This window comes from Cryptomeria japonica, chromosome 2 (genome assembly GCF_030272615.1).
Source record: "Cryptomeria japonica chromosome 2, Sugi_1.0, whole genome shotgun sequence".
Classification (NCBI taxonomy): domain Eukaryota; kingdom Viridiplantae; phylum Streptophyta; class Pinopsida; order Cupressales; family Cupressaceae; genus Cryptomeria; species Cryptomeria japonica.
Window position 1 is genome coordinate 78,796,846 of NC_081406.1, and position 22,271 is coordinate 78,819,116.

The window sequence follows — 22,271 nt, forward strand, 5'->3', positions numbered from 1 at the left end:
GCAATAGAGATCGAATAGAGATAGCAGTGGGGCGATCTGCACAGAGCAACAAGCTCTCCTCCTTGGAAATCCGATGGCAAATTCGAACTGTCTAAATCAGAGAAATTCCTCTTGCTCCAATACATCAAGACAACGTATCCTTTGTGTTAGTAGCTTCCCATATGCTGGCCGCGTGGAATAATGTTGGCGTGGAACGAGATACAGAGAGTTTCAGAGAGTTCTTTGAGAATCCTTCTTTCAAGCCTGATGGCCTTAAGGTTTATCCTCTTTAGTGAAAACTGAGCAGACTCTATGTGGATGGTCACAAAATATTTCAGTCTGCTGTGTTGAGAGCTCTGAGCGATCCCTATATGTTGTCATTGAGCTAAAGATAGATGATGAGGGATGGCGAGGGCCGAAGGCCACACAACCATCAGATATTCGCTAGATGCTTTGGTATGGATGGAAATTCCATTGTTGAGCAAAATTATAAAAGGACGAATCAGAGATTGCATTTCTTTACAGAGGAAGATGTAATGTCCCCTTCTCGATGATGTACTTCCAGTGGTCCATTGGCCTATTCCTGAGACTTGTAGGCTATGTGGAATGAAGAATTAGGGTTTCAAACATTGATGAGGCGAGAACTTACTATTTTTAGTAAGTTAGGGGTTGGCTGTTTTGATGATACTGTCCTCTTGAGCTTTCCATGCTTTGTCACTGGGTGCGAAGATCATGCTTTTCGGAGCAATAATTCATGACTTACTATTTTTAGTAAGTGGCAGTATGGAGTATTTCTAATTTTGGCAGTGGATAGGGTCCTGGTCTTGCAGCAGTTCTTTGGTCTTCTTTACTCCGCTTCATCCTGGTTTCTGTTAATGATCAGTATGGAAGTCACAAGTAATTTAATTAAATATTATTTCCTTGTTAAAGGTTTAATATTTAAATATTTGCAGTTACTGATTAATTGTGGAGATGACTTAGGAAAAATAATTAATTAATACTCATATGATTATTTCACAGGGCGGATTTGTGGTGGCCATTTAGGGAATCAAACATCTTTGGCCTAATGTTTAATATTGCAAAAAAGACGCCACCTTGAGGAAGTTTGAACTTGCCTAGGAAAGGTAAGTGGGTGCCATGTTAGTGGGGAGACAAGGCGAAATGAAGGTGAATTTGGCGCCATTTGCATTTGCATTTGGGAAGGCGTGGAGTTATAAATATGAGCCTTGGGCTCTCATTCTGGCTATCTTGAGAATTTGCATTGTTATGCTGCCGGATTGGCATCAGAACTTTGAGGCTTCGGAGTGCAACTACCTAGTGCTTTCCAGTTTCGTACTTGAAATATAGGACCTAGCTGTGTGTTGTAATCTATTATACTTTCATTGCATATCTCAGTCTTTTTGGTGTTTGGAGTGATTTCTGGAGTTGTTGCTTTCCCTATGGCTGAAGCACGTTTTTTATCACCTCTCTGCCTGGGTGTCTGGTCATTTTGGGTACTGGCTCAACCATCTTTCTTGCTGCTGGCGATTCATATTGTAAGTTTGTGGCACCTTTCATTGAGTACTGAATTTATTAAAGCAAATCAAATTTTCCTAGCTAGACGTGGGTTTTTGAGGGTGCATTGGGATGCGTGCCAAATAATGTGGGGGGTTTTGATGGCTTCCATTTGGTTTGTTTTGGTCGCTTCTGTTAAAGTGTTAGTTTGGGAGTGATTTGGGGTGTTTTGAGTGAGTATTGAGAGAGATGAGTGATTTAGTGGGTTTATAGGCTGCTGGTTATGCATTTCCAGCGTGCTATTTTTGATGTTAGAAGAGTTTCATGATCATTATCTTTTATGTTCAGCATTATTCTTCTACTCTCACTCTCGCTTTTATTGTAAGGTTAAGTAGTAGTACTACTAATCCATTCTGGATTGTAATCTCTCATCCCACTGAAAAGTGGAAGAGGCTGGCTTGCCGCCTACATCTGTTAAATTGTAATTCAGTCCTCCCATTGCATAAGCGGTTGAGTGATGATTGGTTGTAATGGTCCTCCCGCTACATAAGCAGTCGAGTTGAGTATTTTGTAATTCAGTCCTCCCGCTGAAATACTGTGGTTGAGTGATTTGTGTTTGCTGTTTGGTTCTCTTGGCTGGTTCACCGCCAAGTCTCTTGCTTTCCCGCTAGATAAGCGGAAGGGGCTGGCTTGCCGCCCAATATTGTATTTACTTTATCATTTCAGCAGATTTGTGATCTAACGATCCCCTCTTCACCATATGCTCTCACCTTCCCACATTGGGCACTTGGTGATCAGAAAGTGGAAGGGTTGCATTTTTCGCAAGCTTTGAGTTTATGCTTTCTAACCTTAATGGGTTATGTGTTGGTTGATAATTCTTATTGCACTTAAAAAACAAAACAAAAATAATCTGGGATATTACAGTGGTATCAGAGCTGGTTTTCCTGCCAGCCTGTGAGTTTCAGAGGAGTCAGAGTTCTCCATGAGTGATAGAGACGTTCGATACTAGAACAGAGAACAAAAGAGACAACAGTTTCAGATTCGGATAGTGCCGAAAGAGGATACATTTTCAGAGGTATTGAGAAACAGGGGGAAGGATTTGGATTCTGCAGATTCAGTGGATTCAATGGCAGACAAGGCTGCATAATAGAATGAGGTACCTGATAAGAAGGCTGAGAGACAATTCAATGGCATGATGGACATGATGTCTCTATTGCTGGTCAAACTTAACCAAAATGTTGTTGGGACCCCTAACCAACCCAATAATGGACCGGAAGCCAACACTTCTAATGCTCCTATAGGCAATGGAAATGGGAGTAACAACGGGAGCAGTAGTGGAGGTTCAGCCCCAAGGCCTCTACAACCTGTATTCTTGCCAAGAGAAGCACAACAAGCTGAAATGGAGATACCTACAACTGATGAAATAAGGAACAACTATATGGAGTATGCTTCTCTCCTTGGAGAGATCTGAGATATCCTCACTTTGGACCAATTCATGAATCAAAAAATGAAGCTAGGAAGGAGGAATGACAATAGATTTGCTGTCCCAAGAGATTATCAGCAAGCTCTTGGAAGAGTGACTTTAGCACACTTTGATGGAAGCACTAAAAGCACAGCTAGAGCATGGGTGTAGAAGTTGGACAATTACTTGTCCTTGAGGCCTTCGCCGAAAGAAGACGTCATCAAGTTCGCTACCTTGCACTTGGATGGAGTGGCCCACGAATGGTGGTACCATGGGTTGGTCACCCTTGGTCATAACTTAATCACCACCTATGCGGGTTTCACCAAGAAGCTGATTGAGAGATTTGACACCAAGGATCTAGAGGTGAAATTTAGAGAACTTGCTCAACTCAAACAACAAGGTTCGTTAGACACTTATGCAACTGAATTCCAAAATCTATCAGCTATGGTAAGTAGCATCTCTGAGAAGCGGTTAGTTGTCCTTTTCACTGAAGGACTTGGGGAACCTTTGAAAGGTTGGGTTAAAGCATTTGATTTGCCCACCTTAGCAGAAGCTATTAAGAAATCTCGAAGCATGGAGTTGGCTGCCCCAAGGAATAAAATTCAGTCCAAGCCTTTTCCTTTCAAAAAGGATAAGAATAAATTCACAAATCAGACCAAGAGGTTCCCTTCGCGAATGGATGATGAGCTCCGTCAAGAGCTTCGAAGGAAGAATCTTTGTTATTCTTGCAAAGAACCTTGGGCCCCAGGACATAAGTGTCATGGAAAGGGCAATTTGCATCAGATGGAGTACTATTCTGCGGATGGGTCAGATTCTGAAATTTCCGAATAGCAAATTGAAGTTGAGGACGAGTATGAAGAGGCTCCTGAAGGGCCTATAATTGGGTCAGAAGACAAAGGAGTGGTTGCTTAACTCTCGAGCATTCACAAGAATGAGTCCTTTAGAGTTCGGGGTGTGATTGGAGAGCATCGTGTTATTGCTCTCATTGACACAGGAGCGACTCACAATTTCATTGATGAAAGGATTGTTGTTAAGAGGGGACTAGTGGCAAAGGAAGTTGAGGGCTTCAAAGTCGTGGTAGAAGATGGCTCCACTATATCTTGCAACCGGATGGTTTCCAACATGTCTCTTAAGTTGGGAAATCATGAAATCAGAGATGATTTCTTTATGGTTAGCATTGGTGGGACTGATGATGCAGTCCTTGGGATTCAATGGCTGAGATCTCTTGGTGAGATTACATTAAACTTGCAAACCATGGAGCTGAAATTCATGTCTGAAGGGAAGAAGGTAGTATTGAGAGGAATGTCGCATGGTGGACTTAGAATTGTATCTTTGAAAAGGATGGAGAGGCTGATCCGCCATAACCATGTGGAGTGGGCAACAGAGTGTTTGATAATACCTTCAAATCCATTGGTAGACAAGGGCAGCTATTCCGCAGACATTCAAGCATTGATCACGGACAGAAGTAAGGTCATGGTCATGCCCTCAGAACCACTAAAAGAAAATCGGAACTATCTTGAAGATATTCAAGCCTTGATAACCAAGAGAAGCAAGGTGTTTGAGAACCCACCTCCTGGCAGAACCCCTGAGAGAGGTGCAGAACACATCATTGAGCTTGAAGAAAGAGCTAAGCCAGTTATGACTACTCCTTATCAGTATCCTAAGAAGCAAAAGGATGAGATTGAGAAAGCAATCCAGGAATTGCTTGACATGGGTTTCATACGGCCAAGCAAAAGCCCCTTTGCTTCGGCTGTTGTTTTGGTGAGAAAGAAGGATGGGACCATGCACATGTGCGTGGATTACAGGGCCCTGAATCAGAAAACTATCAAGAATCGGTATCCTATCCCGAGAATTGATGAGCTCATTGATGCGCTACATGGTGCAGTGTTTTTCTCTAAGATTGACCTCGGGTCAGGGTATCATCAAATTAGGATGAGAGCTTCAGATGTGGAGAAGACCACTTTCAGATGCCACTTTGGGCATTTTGAGTTCCTAGTCATGCCCTTTGGTTTGACGAATGCACCTACCACATTTCAGTCATGCATGAACAAAATCTTCTAGAAATAGCTGAGGAAGATCGTACTTATATTCTTTGATGACATACTCATATTCAACAAATCTTGGAAGGAGCATTTACAACACTTGGATGAAGTGCTAAGCATACTGGAATCCGAATCCCTGTTTGCCAAGGAGTCCAAATGTGAATTTGGAATGGAAGAATTTCTCTACCTTGGTCACATTATCAATGCAGGTGGTGTGAAGGTAGACCCTGAAAAGATTAGAGCCATCATTGATTGGCCTCCTCTTGAAAACATAACACACTTGAAGAGATTCTTGGGTCTGTGTGGTTTTTATCGTAGGTTTGTGAAGGGATACTCACAGTTGGTTGCCCCCCTCACAGATCTTACAAGGAAAGGAGCTTTTGAATGGTCCGAAAAGGCACAGACAGATTTTGATCAGTTTAAGGGGATCATGAGTTCCTGCCTCGTTTTGGCTTTACTTGATTTCACCAAACCTTTTGAACTGCAGTGTGATGCATCTGGAGAAGGTGTTGGTGCAGTCCTCATGCAGGATAAGCATCCTATAGTCTTCGAGAGTAGGAAGTTGATAGGACCTAAAAGGCTGTATTCGATATATGGCAAGGAAATGCTTGCCATAATGCATGCCCTTGCGAAGTTCAGGCAGTACCTGGTGGGGAGTAAGTTCATTGTTAAGACTAATCATAATAGTCTTAAACACTTCATGCGTCAGAAGGATTTGAATGAAAGGCAGCAGAAGTGGGTGAGTAAGCTACAGGCTTATGACTTCGATATTGAGTACGTTAAGGGAAAGAACAACGTTGTGGCTGATGCCTTGTCTAGAAAGCCCCATTTGAGCTCACTGTGCGAGCTTACTGCTAATTGGAGGGAGTTGTTGCTTGCTGATTATGCCAAAAATCAGTTTGCAACCAGCATTATAGAAGGTACTTTTCATGATGAAAGGTACAAATTGGTTGAGGGGTTGATCCTATACAAAGGAAGGATCTTCATTGTGGCTAAATCTAAGATGAAGGAGAAGATTTTGAAGACTTTCCATGATATTCCCCTTGCTAGTCACCAAGGTTACTTCAAAACATACAGGCAGATCCGAGAGAGATTTTCTTGGAAGGGACTTAAAAATGATGTCTTGAGGTACATCAAGGAGTGTCACACATGCTAGAGAAACAAAGATGAGCACACTCTGCCAGCTGGTTTGTTACAACCCTTGCCCATTCCCAGTCAAAAATGGGAAAGTATTTCCATGGACTTCATCACTGGGCTGCCGTAGGCTCAAGGGAAGGACAATATCTATATGGTGGTGGATAGACTAACTAAGTTTGCTCATTTTTTCGCAATCACCTTCTCTTTTACAGCAGCTCAGGTTGCTGAAGTGTTCTTCCGGGAGGTGTTCAGGTTACATGGGTTACCGAAGAACATTGTGGGTGATAGGGACAACAAGTTCCTAAGTGCTTTTTGGCAGGAGATTTTCAGATTATGTGGTACGGTGCTCACTCCAAGCACAAGTTATCACCCACAAACTGATGGGCAAACCAAGATAGTGAATAAGTGGTTGGAAGGATATCTTAGAAACTATGTCTCAGAGCAGTAGAATGCATGGTTGAGATGGCTTCACCTGGGAGAGTATTGCTACAATTCCTCCTATCACATGTCCATTCGGATGTCACCATTCATGGCACTATATGGTTATGAAGCTCCTAGCTTCGTTGACTTAGTATTTGGTGATAGCAGAACCCCTCAGGCGAAGGATATGATGCAACAAAGTCAGGATATTCTAAGGATTCTGATAGACAATCTCCAACATGCACAGAATCAGCAGAAGTTGTATGCTGATCAGCAGCGAATGGAGCGCACCTTTGAGGTGGGCGACATGGTTTACTTGAGGCTCCAACCCAAAAGATAATCTACTCTCAAGAAGAGTGGGGTTGAGAAATTGAAGCCATGATTCTATGAGCCTGTTCAGAGTCAACAAAAGAATTGGAGAAGTGGCGTATGAGTTGGAATTACCGGCAAGCAGCAAGATTCATAATGTATTTCATGTGTCACGCCTCAAGAAGGCTTTGGGACACAATGTTGTTGCTTTAGCTGAGTTACCCCCGCTTGATGAGGAGGGAGAGCTAGTTTTGGTTCCTGAAGCTATCCTTGATTTCAGGGAACGTTCTTTGAGGAGAAGGGTGATCAAGGAATATTTGATCAAATGGAAAAATTTACTAGCAAAGGATGCTACATGGGAAAATGAGGAGATTTAATTGCATCCAGCCTTACAGTTGCTTGAGGACAAGCAATTTTTGGGAGGGCGGACTGTAATGTCCCCTCTCGATGATGTACTTTCAGTGGTCCATTGGCCTATTCCTGAGACCCGTAGGCTATGTGGAATGAAGAATTAGGGTTTCAAACATTGTTGCGGCGAGAACTTACTATTTTTAGTAAGTTAGGGGTTGGCTGTTTTGATGATACTATCCTACTGAGCTTTCTATGCTCTGTCACTGGGTGCGAAGATCATGCTTTTTGGAGCAATAATTCATGACTTAATATTTTTAGTAAGTGGCAATATGGAGTATTTCTAATTTTGGCAGTGGACAGGGTCCTAGTCTTGCAGTAGTTCTTTGGTCTTCTTTACTCCGCTTCATCCTAGTTTCTATTAATGATTAGTATGGAAGTCATAAGTAATTTAATTAAATATTATTTCCTTGTCAAAGGTTTAATATTTAAATATTTGCAGTTACTGATTAATTGTGGAGATGACTTAGGAAAAATAATTAATTAATATTCATATGATTATTTCCTAAGTCACAAGGCAAATTTGTGGTGGCCATTTAGGGAATTAAACATCTTTGGCCTAATGTTTAATATTGCAAAAAAGACGCCACCTTGAGGAAGTTCGAACTTGCCTAGGAAAGCTAAGTGGGTGCCATGTTAGTGGGGAGACATAAGGCGAAATGAAGGTGAATTTGAATAGAGTTTGGCGCCATTTGCATTTGTATTTGGGAAGGCGTGGAGTTATAAATATGAGCCTTGGGCTCTCATTCTAGCTATCTTGAAAATTTGCATTGTTATGCTGCCGGATTGGCATCAAAACTCTGAGGTTTCAGAGTCTGGCTCGCTAGTGCTTTCCAGTTTCGTACTTGAAATATAGTACCTAGCTGTGTGCTGTAATCTACCATACTTTCATTGCATATCGCAGTCTTTTTGGTGTTTGGAGTGATTTCTGGAGTTGTTGGTTTCCCTGTGGCTGAAGCACGTTTTTTTATCACACCTCTCTGCCTGGGTGTCTGGTCATTCTGGGTACTGGCTCAACCATCTTTCCTGGTGTTGGTGATTCATACTATAATTTTGTGGCACCTTTCATTGAGTATTGAATTTATTAAAGAAAATCAAATTTTCCTAGCTAGGCATGGGTTTTCGAGGGTGCATTGGGATGCGTGCCAAATAATGTGGGGGGTTTTGAGGGCTTCCATTTGTTTTGTTTTGGTCGCTGCTGTTAAAGTGTTAGTTTGGGAGTGATTTGGGGTGTTTTGAGTGAGTATTGAGAGAGATATGAGTGATTTAGTGGGTTTATAAGCTGCTGGTTATGCATTTCCAGCTTGCTGTTTTTGATGTTAGAAGAGTTTCATGATCATTATCTTTTATGTTCAGCATTATTCTTCTACTCTCACTCTCACTTTTATTGTAAGGTTAAGTAGTAGTACTACTAACCCATTCTGGATTGTAATCTCTCATCCCGCTGGAAAGTGGAAGAGGCTGGCTTGCCGCCTACATCTGTTAAATTGTAATTCAGTCCTCCCATTGCATAAGCGGTCGAGTGATGATTGGTTGTAATGGTCCTCCCGTTGTATAAGCGGTCGAGTTGAGTATTTTGTAATTCAGTCCTCCCGCTGAAATACTGTGGTCGAGTGATTTGTGTTTGCTGTTTGGTTCTCTTGGTTGGTTCACCGCCAAGTCTCTTGCTTTCCTGCTGGATAAGTGGAAGGGGCTGGCTTGCCACCCAGTATTGTATTTACTTTATCATTTCAATAGATTTGTGATCTAACGATCCCCTCTTCACCGTATGCTCTCACCTTCCCACATTGGGCACTTGGTGATCAAAAAGTGGAAGGGTTGCATTTTCCACAAGCTTTGAGTTTATGCTTTCTAACCTTAACAGGTTATGTGTTGGTTGATAATTCCTATTGCACTTAAAAAAAAATAAAAATTTATCTGAGATATTACAGAAGAATCAACATTCAGTGGGAGTTTGATATATCATTAGAAGTAACCTTGGATGAAGAGGTCAGAATAGGGAGCCTGACTTTTCCAGCTTTAGAGGGAGCAATTGAGAAGATATGCTTCGATTGATATTCGAGGATCTTGACCATATTGATTTAGAGGTTGTGGACCATGTCAAGATGGTTTCTTTAATGATCAATAGTCAGAGGACTATGATTCATGGGATGGAGTCCCATGCATGTAGGTTGGAAGGCCTTTATGTTTACTCCTAGTTCATGATATTCCTGGATAGATGGATACTTGGTGAGCTTGGAATACATCAAGAGTGATGTAGACTCCAATCTTGTATTTCATGAAAGGTCAAAGCATGTAGCGATCAAGTATCACTATGTTAGAGACATGGTGGAAAGGTATGCTATTCACTAATGTATTCTTCTTTTCAAAAGATGTTTTAAAGTGTAAACTCTAGCGATTGCATTTCTCTTTGAGAGAGACTTAAGGAGAACGCCCTTATCTACACCCTCTGATATGGTTCATGGTGGATGACAATTTTGGTTCAGAACTTGATGAGCCCCTGTGAACATTATTGTGAGGTGACGATCTCTCAATAGTGAACATTTGTACATCTGATCATTATCGTAAGGTGACGATCTTACGATATTGATTGATCATACCATTATGATGGATATCATGGGACGTGATATCTATGGATATGTCATAATGGTTTATATCTCTAGTAGTAATATCTATGGATATGCCATAATGGTGGATATCATGTGAAGTGATATCTGTGGACAAGCCATAATGGTGGATATTACATAAAGAGATATTCATGGTGGATCTCATGTGACATGAAATCCGTGGACATGCCATGAAGTAATATCTTTAGATATACCATAATGGGTAGATATCATGTGAAGTGATATCTGGGACAAGCCATAATGGTGGATATTACATAAGGAGATATCTATGGTTGATGTCACGTGAGGTGATATCCGTGGATAAGCCGTAATGGTTGATATCACGTGAGGTGATGTCTATGGATGAGTCGTGATGGTTGATATCACAGTAAGGTGATATCTTTCCTTTCCACATATGGATATAGCCATTGTGGTCAACATCACGCGAGGTGATATCCGTGGATAAGCCATAATGGTTGATATCACGTGAGGTGATGTCTATGGATGAGTCATGATGGTTGATATCACAGTAAGGTGATATCTTTCCTTTCCACATATCGATGTAGCCATTGTGGTCAACATTACTTTGAGGTGATATGTTTTGTGCAGTTGGAAGTATCCTCCCTAGCTGAGAGGGAGTGTTGAAGATTGGCAGCGTTGGTTATCACTTCCAGTCTGAGGAAGATGAAGTGTTGATCAGATTCCTACAGGCTGACATAGATAACCTAAAGGTTGTGATAATTATTGTGATATAATAACTATATTGATAGGCATTATAATTATTATATTGGGATAATATTTGTGATAATATAATTATTATGACATAATAATTTTATTATTATTATTATTATTATTATTGAGATTATATATATTATATAATATAATTATCTTATATTATTGAAGATTATATTATATTATTAATATAATAATATAATTATGTTATATAATAACATAATATAATTATTAGGCCAAAAGTGGTGACCCTTAGTGAAGGGACACCACCAACATATATATAATTGAAGTAATGAACACATACAACGAATGAATAGACAATATGTAGGTGAGCACCCATAAAACATATCTGACTGCTTACATCTCTGATCATCAAATTCAACAGTGAATATGGACTATTTACATTGGTACGAATCCAGTTTTTAGAATAACCATTTATTATTGCTGGTGTGATGAATTCTATCTGAAATAAATAGAATATTATTAATATTTCCCTGAATAAAGCAACAAGACAGAGGGATCGTATATCTTGTGAATGGAGAATAAAATAAAAGTCATTGTTAAACAAATATTATTGGGCAATTCAAATCTTCTGGTTAAGATTCCTTGATGTGGGCTCTATATTATTGTAATGTCCCCTAAAGGGACCCTCTTATATTCTGACCTTGAATCACAATTTTAGTGCATAGTGATTGCAATAGAGGGACACTGTTGTCAACTAAGCTTGGTTTGGACCTTGCACAACAGATTAGTCAACATTTCCATTATGCCTTGATATATTATATATTCAACATTCTTATATATTGCATAGTTATATGAAGGATTCAACAACCCTTTCTCCCTACACCAATTCCATTATGGAGCTCAAGGAGAATCACCCAAGGCGCCTCAAGTCTATCCCTCTGCAACAAGCCCAAGAGCACCAAGGACCTCATCAACTTGGCCTCTTGGACCACACTCGGGGTTGGCGCACCTGCTGGAGCCTAGTGCTCTTGCTTCCTTGTATTCTCCCTCCATAATCGGATGGTGAGATTGAGAGATATTACATAATCCATCATATAATTTACTTAATCATCATATGAACAGTTAGTGATAGAAAGGCATTATTAAACTGTCATACATATTGCAGTCTATATTAATAGTACTATTAAATTCTGCATAAGAATATTATCAGGCTTCATATATTAAGCATGCATGTTCAGCTCATCCCCATGCATACCACCAAGAACAAAGATGTTACTGCCTATAACTTAATAACAGTTCTGATCTGATCTGATCCGATCCATGGTGATGTCACTAGATGCTTTTGATTCCTTTCCTTTATATCTCTCAATGTGAGAGAGAGGTCAGACCTCTTTATCATGTATGCCCTTTGGCAAGAGACATGCCCTTTCCACCACTAGCACCCTTTGAAAGAGTGCAACTCTTCATTATATCTGCCCTTTGAAAGGGACACGACCTTTCATGATCAGATCTGCACTTCTGATTCCACTATTATCCCCTTCTCAAATGAGGTTCTCTTGTCCCTTTCATATCCCATGTTTGAGGTAGTCACAACTTTTCTTTCCATGTCTTTTGACCATTCATTAACTTGATTAAATTTTAATTATATTATTTTATATTTTAATTTTAATTTTATTTTTTATTCTTTTGTATTTTAATATTATTATTATTTATTATTAAATTCTATTTCAAAGTGGGGACATTACAATTATGGAGTAATGGCCACCTATGTTTAGCATAAGAGGTGTGATGGAAGCTTTGTTTTGATAACAATTATACTAGGAGAGTTTATTTATGGGCAAACTTTGCTGAATGCCGTTGAACATTATTGTGTGTGAAAGGCCCAAATTATTTAATGTTTGGCTACTCTGATGAAATGGGGAATTATGTTTATCTTATTGTTCTCCGCAATTAATAAAGAGGAGCCTATTGATACGCCAAGGATATATGATAATTAAGGAGACAAATATTTATTGGGTTTATTATTATGTGCTTGTGCGGAAGAAAGTTTGATAGATCAATATTGAGCAAGGATTAATGCCCAGTTATATGTTGCCTAAAGTAATCATCTATGTTACCTTGAGTTTTCAGGACGAGGATGGCGAGATGAGTTTCCGAGACGGCAATTTTTTTTGCCAATTATGGAGACGACGGGGGGACAACTATATAAAATATAGGGAGAATTTAAAATATAATTATATATAGGGAAATTTTAAATGTTCATATGAAAAATAGATAAACCATGCATATATACATTATTTAATTTATATTCATATGAAAACATGGATAAAGCATGTATATGTACATTATAGAACCTTAACATACCACATTTGTGTTCAGAATTCATTGTCAATACTCAATATGCATTCATAATTCAGAATTGATTGTCAATTCTCAATATACATTCATAATTGAAAATTCATTGTCAATCTGCCAGCACTTGTTTGCATGTAGTTCATTGTTTCTTTCTGGTTGCAGATATTTTGATAGTATTCCATTACTATTATGACCTACAACCGCTTCTTTAAGTACTATCAAGTTTTGGGTGTTTGTGAAATTCATTACCAAGCTGTTATTCATATTTCTGAGTGCTTTTGGCTATGATTTAAACCTGTTTACCTTTCATATCTGTGAAAAAGTCCAATATTGCAGACCTGCAACCACTTTTTTATGCACTAACGAGTTTTGAGTGTTTGAGAAATTTATTACGAGGTTGCTGCTCATTTTTTAAACTGAAGATCTCAAAGAGATCTACATCATGCTTTCCCTAGATCATCAATTGATCAGACTTTAATCGAGGTCCAATTTGATCATTTAAGGTTCCAAAATTCAAGTTGAATATTTTCTTTAGGATTTTTGAACATTGAAACATTAATATCTCCCAAACGATACATGATATTGAGATAAAAAGAATTTCAAGTCCATAAATGCCCAAATGCAAAATTACTAAAAATAGTAACCTTGTCAAAAATAGCCCTTATTGAAAATTTAAACAATATGTTTGGGTGATGCAAGATTTCTCTTACACCCTGGATGCTCCTGCATCAGAAAGGTAGCAATGTAGGTAATGGTACACCTAGGAGAGTTAGTGCAAGAGGCTCTAGTAGACCTTTCCAACCCACATTTGTACCTAGAGAGGAAGGGGAAGGGATACAGCCTGAAGAGGAGCAGCCCATGGCAGATTAGGTTGTGTAAGTGTATGATGAATATAATTCACTTCCTCATGCATTGAAAAATGAGATCACACTACCAGTATATGACTCAATGCAGGGACAAAAAATGGACACAATAGGAGCAAAGATCACTTGGCTACAAAGGGAATATCAGCATGCTTTGGGAAAACATACTCTTCCCAATTTTGATGGTAGTGGTAAAGGTACAACTCAAGCCTAGATACACAAGTTGGACACTTTCCTAAATCTGAAACCAATACCGAAGATTAAAGCAATTAAGTTTGCATATGCTTGGTGGCTTCATGGATTGGCGACACAAAATCATGCACTAATTCAGTCCTATAAGGAATTTTGCAGCAAATTAATTGCTTGCTTTGACATGAAAGATATAGAGGAGTATTTGTTTGCTGGTACAACTGATAAATTAAATGCAGGAAATAATAATGTACTTGACAATGCATACCAGACACAACAGTAAAATATATCTTTATTCGCACATGCAATTATTACAGAGAAGAGACCAGAGATGGTCGGCCAAGGATTACAATAGACCCGACTATACTGTACTTCCTTCCTTGGCGGTACACAATATATTTAAAGAACCCAATGGTTGCCAAGAGGTAGACAACTGTCAGCCAACCGACACCTAACTACCAGAGAGTGACAACCCACTTAATACAAATAATTAATACTTCGGTAGATAACAAATATTATCAAATATAACAATAAGCAATTTGTGCCAACTACATTGCCCCCCCCAAAGGAAAAACTTCCAGACGACAAGTAAACATCAAGTAACACCTGGAAAGACTAATGACAAGAGTGTAGGAAATGACTTGTACTGGAAAGACTAATGACAAGAGTGTAGGTAATGTACTTGCCAAATCAAATGGGGGTTTGGGGCCAACACCGCCAACGAGGTCAAGGGGCAGCGCCCCTTCCTATATCGTATATTGGAAACTCCATTGCATACATCATTTTTCTGATTTTTTAAGAGGCCAAAAACATCGTTGATGAAGCCAGAAAATGAAGATTTCGCAATGTATAACTAGCCGTACGGTTCTCTCTGCCTTCTCTATGTGTACAACTTGCCAATTTGTCTCCTATATTGAACCCTTATGACCTTCTGCAAACTACCCCTACGTACGGTTTTTGCTTCATGTCTTAAGAACTTCCTCGATTGCCATTGCTCGTACGGATTTGCTCCCTTTGAAAACTGTACATGCTTCTCCAATCGGCGTACGAACTCCTTGTACGGATTTGCTCCCTTTGAAAACCATATATGCTTCTCCAATCGGCGTACAAACTCCTTGTATGGATTTATATTTTCATGCTGTTGTACAGACTTCTTCAAATGCCATGAAGAATCCTTGTAGGGTTTAGTTCGTATAGACTTATGCCCTTTACTCTCAATGGAGAGTTTTTTCTTCTTCCAGTTATGATTTGCCCTCGCCATGATCAGCCAACCTTTTCTGAGGAGGGCATCATAGGCCTTTTTCTCTAGTGGAATGACAATGAAGTCGAGGAAGAAATGTTGGGTGCCGATAACAACTTTTTTTGCCATAAGTGTTCCCAAGGGTTTGATACCATGTTGGTCGGCACCTACAAGCTATAATGTTGGTGGCCAGAGAGTTGGTTTGCCCAGACCCCTCCATGTTTCTTCTGGCAATACATTTACTCCAGAGCCGCCGTCCACGATGGTATTTGTCAGCTTCTGTCCCATGATCTCCATTTCTACTACAACTGGCTCTCGACCAATACTCATAGTGAGCAACATGGGGTCCGCTGTCGATGTGCTAGATGGTTTTGCCACTGGCTGGTCCATGGAAGATGTGCCAGGTGATTTTGCTGCTAGCTCGCAACGTTCTTGGCTGATGATATTATCGCCAACTACATTTGTGAGGGCCATTTTCAATTGTGGCATAGTTTGCAGAAGGTTAGATACCCATACTAGTACGGTAGCTTGCAACATTTGTTTTATGATAGTTTTCTCGGACTTCGACCGTGGTGGAGTACTGGCGGCATCATGTGAGGCCCTTCGCTCCTCCGCCATCTCTCGTTCAACATCCGCCTTTGCCTCTCGGAGTCTTTTTCGTCTCTGTACAGGGATCAGGGTAAACTGCTTTTTTGCTTTGTAACCTCGTGATTGTGAGTACCTCCTCGTCTGGCTCTTTGACGTCTAGCATATTTACCCCTTTCTGCTTTGGACAGTTGGTGTGTTCATGGTCACCTGGTCCACACCATTTGCACAATAATTGTACAATGTCTTTCTTATTGTGGCAGTCTCTCGCAAAGTGTCCCCATTTGCTACATTGTCGGCATTGTATGATAGGACGTCCTCTGGAGTTGTACTGTATTTGGTTTCGCCCTCGTTGATTTCCATAACTGCTTGGTGATACATTCTGTGATTTCAATGGGCTAGACTCTCCCTATGTGAAGAGTACTTGTGCACTTCTCATCTTCAAAGTGTATGGGCACTACTGGATTGAATGCCCAAGCGTTAGGAAAATCTCACAAAACATATTTCTAGGATAATTACCTTTCATGTGCCCCTCACTTTTGCACTTAGTACACCATAGTTCATTACCTTCTTTGCTGATTCCTTTCTCAGACTTCAATTCTTTCATTATTCTCAACATATCCTGTTGAAGGGCTTGTATGGTTTTGGATTCTTCATCACTGCTACCTTCGGTGCTCTCGTCATCGTCAGTCTTCCTCTTCCCTCGAGAGGAGGTTTTGTTTTCACTCTCGTTGTCCATCGTCCGATTGTAAGCATCGACGTACGAAGACGGAGGTACTACTTTCATCTTCTTGCGCAATAAGGGTATCAATCCCTCCGTGAACCACCTCTTCTTCAACCTGTCGGTTGGCTGGTTCTCCATCTTGTTCAACAATTCTTTGAGCCTACGATTGTAAGCGCGTACACTATCATTTTTTCCCTTGCTTGGTGTTATAGATTTTGGTCACGATCTCGTTGTCATCCCTTAGGAGTTTGAATTTCTCCTGGACTGGCTTCTTTAGATCACTCCATCTCGTCTTGTGTTGGGCGTCGAGGTCTGTGTACTAGCCAATGGCAATCCCCCGAAGGGTGGCAGGAAATGCCTTCAACCAGTAGTCCTTGTCATCTTGGCCACTCGCCTCCCATATTGTTATACATGTCTTACAATGTCGTACGGGGTCCTCTGATCCACCCCTCGTGAACTTCAACAGTTTTTGCTTCTCCTGGGTGTTCACCATTGTTTTCACTCAGAAGGTGCCATGTGTATTCGCCTTATGTGCCAGACTTGGGTGGGCTGTTTCGACTACTATGTTCCAGTGCTTTCCCTACACTCTCATCCACGTAGGCGTCCTCTACACGTCCACCTTCAGCGTCCCCAACACTCTGGTGGACTGTTCTGACCACTACGTTCCAGTTCTTTCCTTGCACTCTCAGACACGTGCGCGTCCTCTACACGTCCACCTCCAGCGTCTGAACACTCCGAGTACTTCCAGGCTCCGACTTATCTCTGTGCTCCCTCTGGCCGAGGGTCGCCGGATCACCTAATTGCTTGGTCTTGACCACCTTGTGGCCTCTTCTCACCTTTAATGGGGTCTACGAGCATGAATCACACAAGGCTGACCCGATTTCTTTTAAGGCAACAATGCGAAAATGTTTGCTGGTACAACTGATAAATTAAATGCAGAAAATAATAATGTACTTGACAATGCATACCAAACACAATAGTAAAATATATCTTTATTCACACATACAATTATTACAGAGAAGAGACCAAAGATGGTCGGCCAAGGATTACAATAGACATGACTATACTGTACTACCTTCCTTGGCAGTACACAATATATCTAAAGAACCTGACGGTTGCCAAGAGGTACACAACCGTCAACCAACCGACACCTAACTACCCAAGAGTGACAACCCACTTAATACAAATAATTAATACTTCGGTAGATAACAAATATTATCAAATATAACAATAAGCAGTTTATGCCAACTACAGTATTTCCGTGAGTTGGCTTTGATCAAACAGCATGGGGACGTAGATAGTTACATCAATGAATTTCATGTGGTGGTAGTTATGGTTCCTGATATACCAAAGAGAAGAGTGGTAATGTTGTTCACATAAAGGTTGAATCATAATTTGAGAGGATTGGTAAAGGCTTTCAAGCCTAATATTCTACAGGATGCTATTTTGATGGCATTAGACCTTGAGACTTCACATCCTAGTCCATAGCCCCAAAAGAAGAATTTCAGGAACAATAAACCAAAAGTCAACTCAGATATGAGATTTCCCAAACCCAATGCATAGTGGAGCAGGCTACTTAGAATGAAGTACTTAGATGATGTTGACCTCAAGTGAATATCGATAATTAATTGCCAACCCTTTGAAAGGATCACAAATTTGGAATTTCATTCTCAAATGCAAGACCAATCACCTCACTTGGATGATAAATTGTGGTTGTGATGCATCTTTTTGGTTTGACTCATGCAATGGATACACACCTCTAGCCAACATTCCGAAATTGGAGGATATTGTATAGTTCAGTAGGGATGCCTATGGAGACGAAGTTTAGGATCTCCTTGTTTAATTTTTGCATTTTTAGTGTAGGTGGGTTTCAATAGCATCTTGTGGAAGGAGTGTTATAATTTTGCATAAAGAAAGTAACCTATGGTATTTCATTCTTGTCTTATTCTTTCAATTCAGTTCCAAAATGGAGGGAAAAACTAGTAAATATTGGAAAAAAAATCAATACTTCAATTACCGAAGGAGCGCGACTTGGTTGAATATTCTATTTATTTTCCAAAGGAAAATACATCAGCAAGGTGTTGTATATGGTGCAACAACATTTTGAAAGCAAAAAGTATATTTTATTTCATGTTTTTGAAGGAATTTGTGAGGTTGAGGGAAATGAAAGAGCAGATATGGTCGCCACATTTTGGTGTCTCAAAAATGTTTTAACCTCTATGAAATGCAGCCTTTAATGGTCTTAATAGGTAGCAATCAACAGCAGCAAGGTTGGAGAAAGAACTTGTAGGTCGCTCCAAGGAATTGCTTAAGGAAGAGTGTAGGCAATTAGCTTGTCAAGAGGAGAAAGATAGAAGAAGAGAAAGAAGAGTTTTGCAGGTGCATTGGAGGTGTTAAAGGCAGCCATGAGAGCTGTAGTATAGAGAAAATATTAGACCTCAGATGAGGACTGGAGCCAAGAAGGTGTAAAGGCATAAAGATTTAAATCCTTGTAGGTATGAAGTGCCTAGAAACATTGTAAAATTTTTGAAGTGTGTTTATTGTTGAAATCCTTTGTAGATGTTATTGTTTTTGAGGAAATTATTGTATGAATGTATATATGATGGTTGAAATAAATATATGTTTCAGATTTTGTTCTGGCATAGTGGATTGGTTGGCATGCTAAGGCTGCAAGATTGGGCAGTTTGATAAGACCTTCCAGTCTTGTCTGCATCAGAACCTAATTACTTGAATGACTGGAATGATATCAGAATGACAAAATAACTTTTCCTTCTGATCTTGAGGAAGTGTTCTCTCACTCTTCTTCAACAACAGCTCTTTTAGCAATAAGATAACAACTTTTTAAGGTGGAATAAACCTTACAACCAAGTAAATGCTAGGTTGAGTTTGAGTTAAATTTTTAATAATCAAATGCTTTTGTCTTCTTTCTTTGGAGGCAAGGTTTAGTGAGAAAGCAATATCTCCAAACATCATGCCAAAAATTGAAACTTTTGCAAATTGATATCAATATGTTCACTTTAGCATTTAAGTTTAAAAGAAAAACACCTGCAAGGATTCAAAATTTTCTTATCATTTAGATAAGTTTCAATATTTCAAAATGTATTTATCTTGTAGGCCAAAGCATGGTAGTGGTACATGTATGTAGTTTAAACTCATTGGAATCATAACCAAATTGTAGAGATCGAACAAGACAGGATGTTCAATTGTGGATAGTTACCTCTTTAAATAGGATGCCCTTTTGTTTTACTTAGAATATTAACTAATGTTATAGCTTGCAACTTTTAGCAGTACTAGAGAAAATGATTATGATAATTGATATTTTTCCTTTTTTATGTTGGGTTGTGTTTCTAGAGGTCATTTATAAAGATAATTACATACAATATTAAAATTAAAATGTAATTTGCTGTCCCTTTTCACAGAAGTGCATAACAGAATCATTTTTCTCAACAGGCAAAAAGATTAAAGGAGATGCTAGAAGGCAGGCTTGGATGGTCTTTCGAAGATAATGTTACCTACAGCTATGAAGAAAATGATGAGGTTTGTTATACAGTTGTTTCTATGCATACAAATTAGGTCTTTAGAACATTAATTATTCTCTTCATTTTGTTGGAATGTTTTAATGATTCTCTTTGGAATATGTTTCTAGTTTGCTCCAATGATTGTGCCAAAGGAAGATTTAACTGGTATGGAAGAAGAGATATAAACGTCAACTTTTGCATTGTTGAGGAGAAAGATGGCTTTCTTGTATTATATGTGATTTTGAGTATTGTATATGTCTTTTACTATAAGTGTTCACAAAAGCAAAACTAATATACTGATGGCCACTGGTATGGAAGGAGATACAAGTGTTCACATATGGCCACTGGCAAGGAAGAAGAGATAAACATCAACTTTTGCATTGTTGAGGAGAAAGATGGCTTGTATTATATGCAATTTTCTTTTTTGGGTATTGTATATGTATCTTTTACTAAAGTGTTAACTAAAACAAAATGGATATACTGATGTTCACATATGGCCACTTTTGTCGATGGTCTCATTAATTCATCTTATATGTTAAGTATCAAAAGGGTACAAGACATCTCCAATTAAGGTAGAGATATAGGAAACTTGAATTAAATAAACAAATCACAAGTGGTAACCTTTAACACTATGTATATTTCCGTTTTATTTTATATTATTTCTGTTTTTATTTAATTTGCGACTTTCCAATAAATGTTAAAACTCTATCTGAACAGATTAAAAAAAAATGTTTAGTGTAGATGAAGTGCTACACACCTTAGAAAGTGTCCTCATTGCTCATCAACTAGATGTATGTCATGTTGCCTATTATGAATACATAATCAAGTTTTTTGCTTTAAGAATGGTTTGTTTCTAGTGCATTTTTTTTAAATAAATCTTTTTACATCTAATTGTGTAGCTTCTTGGTAAATTTAGACCCAAGTGAAGGAAGAGGGTTGAGAGACATGTTTTTATTTGAGAGTTGATTAATGTCTTTCTCACAACAGCATTTAATGATATTCTATGGTGTCCATTTAAGGCTTATTGTTGGATATGATGAGTTGTAGAGCTAGAAGAGTTTGAGTTGATTTATGAGACATTTTTAGAAGGCTCTTGTATTCCAAGGGAAAATCATATTCTGCTTTAGTTGAACAATTAGTTACTTTCACATCTTGATGTTTTCTTTTTTTCATATAGAGCATATGTGTGTTGATGCAGGCATGTGCTTCCTAGCTTGGTTTGTAGTGTGGTTGAGATATAGAGTCATGCTAGTGTGATTTGCCTCTCTATATGCATGGTCTAAACTTTGATATTATTTCCGTCCTTGATTGATAAAATGGGATATTTGATATGCTTTTATTGCAATCTATGTTTGGTGCTACTTTTAAGGATCACACAATTTATAAAACATTGTTTGGTGCTATGTTTGGTGGTTAGATTTGTCTCTAAGCTTGAATTCGTTTGATGATTCTTTTGTAGCATTTTCTTTTGAGGTTGATTGTTCATCTATTATCTTTTTAAAAATAGGACTATTTTCTAATTAGAGATCACCATCCTTCATTTAGAAATAGTCGGCATTCCAAGTAGCTATCCTTGTGCCCTACATATGACACCAATAGTGTCCTTGGGGCTGCTTGGGTACTGTTTTTAGTAGTCATCCCCTCTTATGTGTGTAGTGACAATATGGTAGCCTTGGGCCTTTTGAGATGACATGGATGACTAGCATATTTTCACTAGGACTTAGTCATTTGTTAAATGTTTTCATTACGGAAAGTGTGAGAATAGTACACCTCACAAAAGTTTGCAAGTACTAGCTATGTGGCCTACAAGTCATAGGATTGAACTTCTTCAAACATGTGTAGTGAAAGTCTTCTTCATTCAAGATATTGTTGTAGTCATCCTTACCTCTTTGAAGCTATTTTGAAAGCCTTTTTTCTCAAAAAAACTTTTGTGGGTTTGACTTCCATGCAAGTTAAGATTTAGGGGGTGTTAGATGCATAACTAGTTTGTACTCTTGTAATCATGCTTTTTTCCCCTTGATTTTATATCGAGATTTATTATCTCCATGATTCTTTTTTGTGTTTTTGCCCTATTGTTATTAATGGACCTCTTAAATACGCCCTTTATGCATTCTACCTTATGATCCGAATTAAATGTGGGACACTTTGTATATTACAAATTTGAGACATGGTAAATTTACTTGAAGAGTAGATATTCAAAACATATAAAAATATAGATATTTCCTTTTTGTCTACCATTCACTA

The 22,271-nt window shown here is 38.9% G+C and overlaps 1 protein-coding gene across 4 annotated transcripts in view; it reads left to right on the forward strand.

Moving 5' to 3' along the window:
* Nucleotides 1-20,521, forward strand: part of LOC131078866 (uncharacterized) — a 226,354-nt gene extending 205,833 nt beyond the window's left edge. For all 4 annotated transcript variants that reach the window (XM_058016693.2, XM_058016694.2, XM_058016695.2 and 1 more), the window contains 3 exons: nt 19,960-20,046; nt 20,156-20,192; nt 20,346-20,521. In XM_058016693.2, coding sequence (XP_057872676.2) covers nt 19,960-20,046; nt 20,156-20,192; nt 20,346-20,392 — 171 coding nt within the window. In that variant the 3' untranslated portion in view covers nt 20,393-20,521. The remainder of the gene's footprint in view (nt 1-19,959; nt 20,047-20,155; nt 20,193-20,345) is intronic.
* Nucleotides 20,522-22,271: the final 1,750 nt, after the last annotated feature.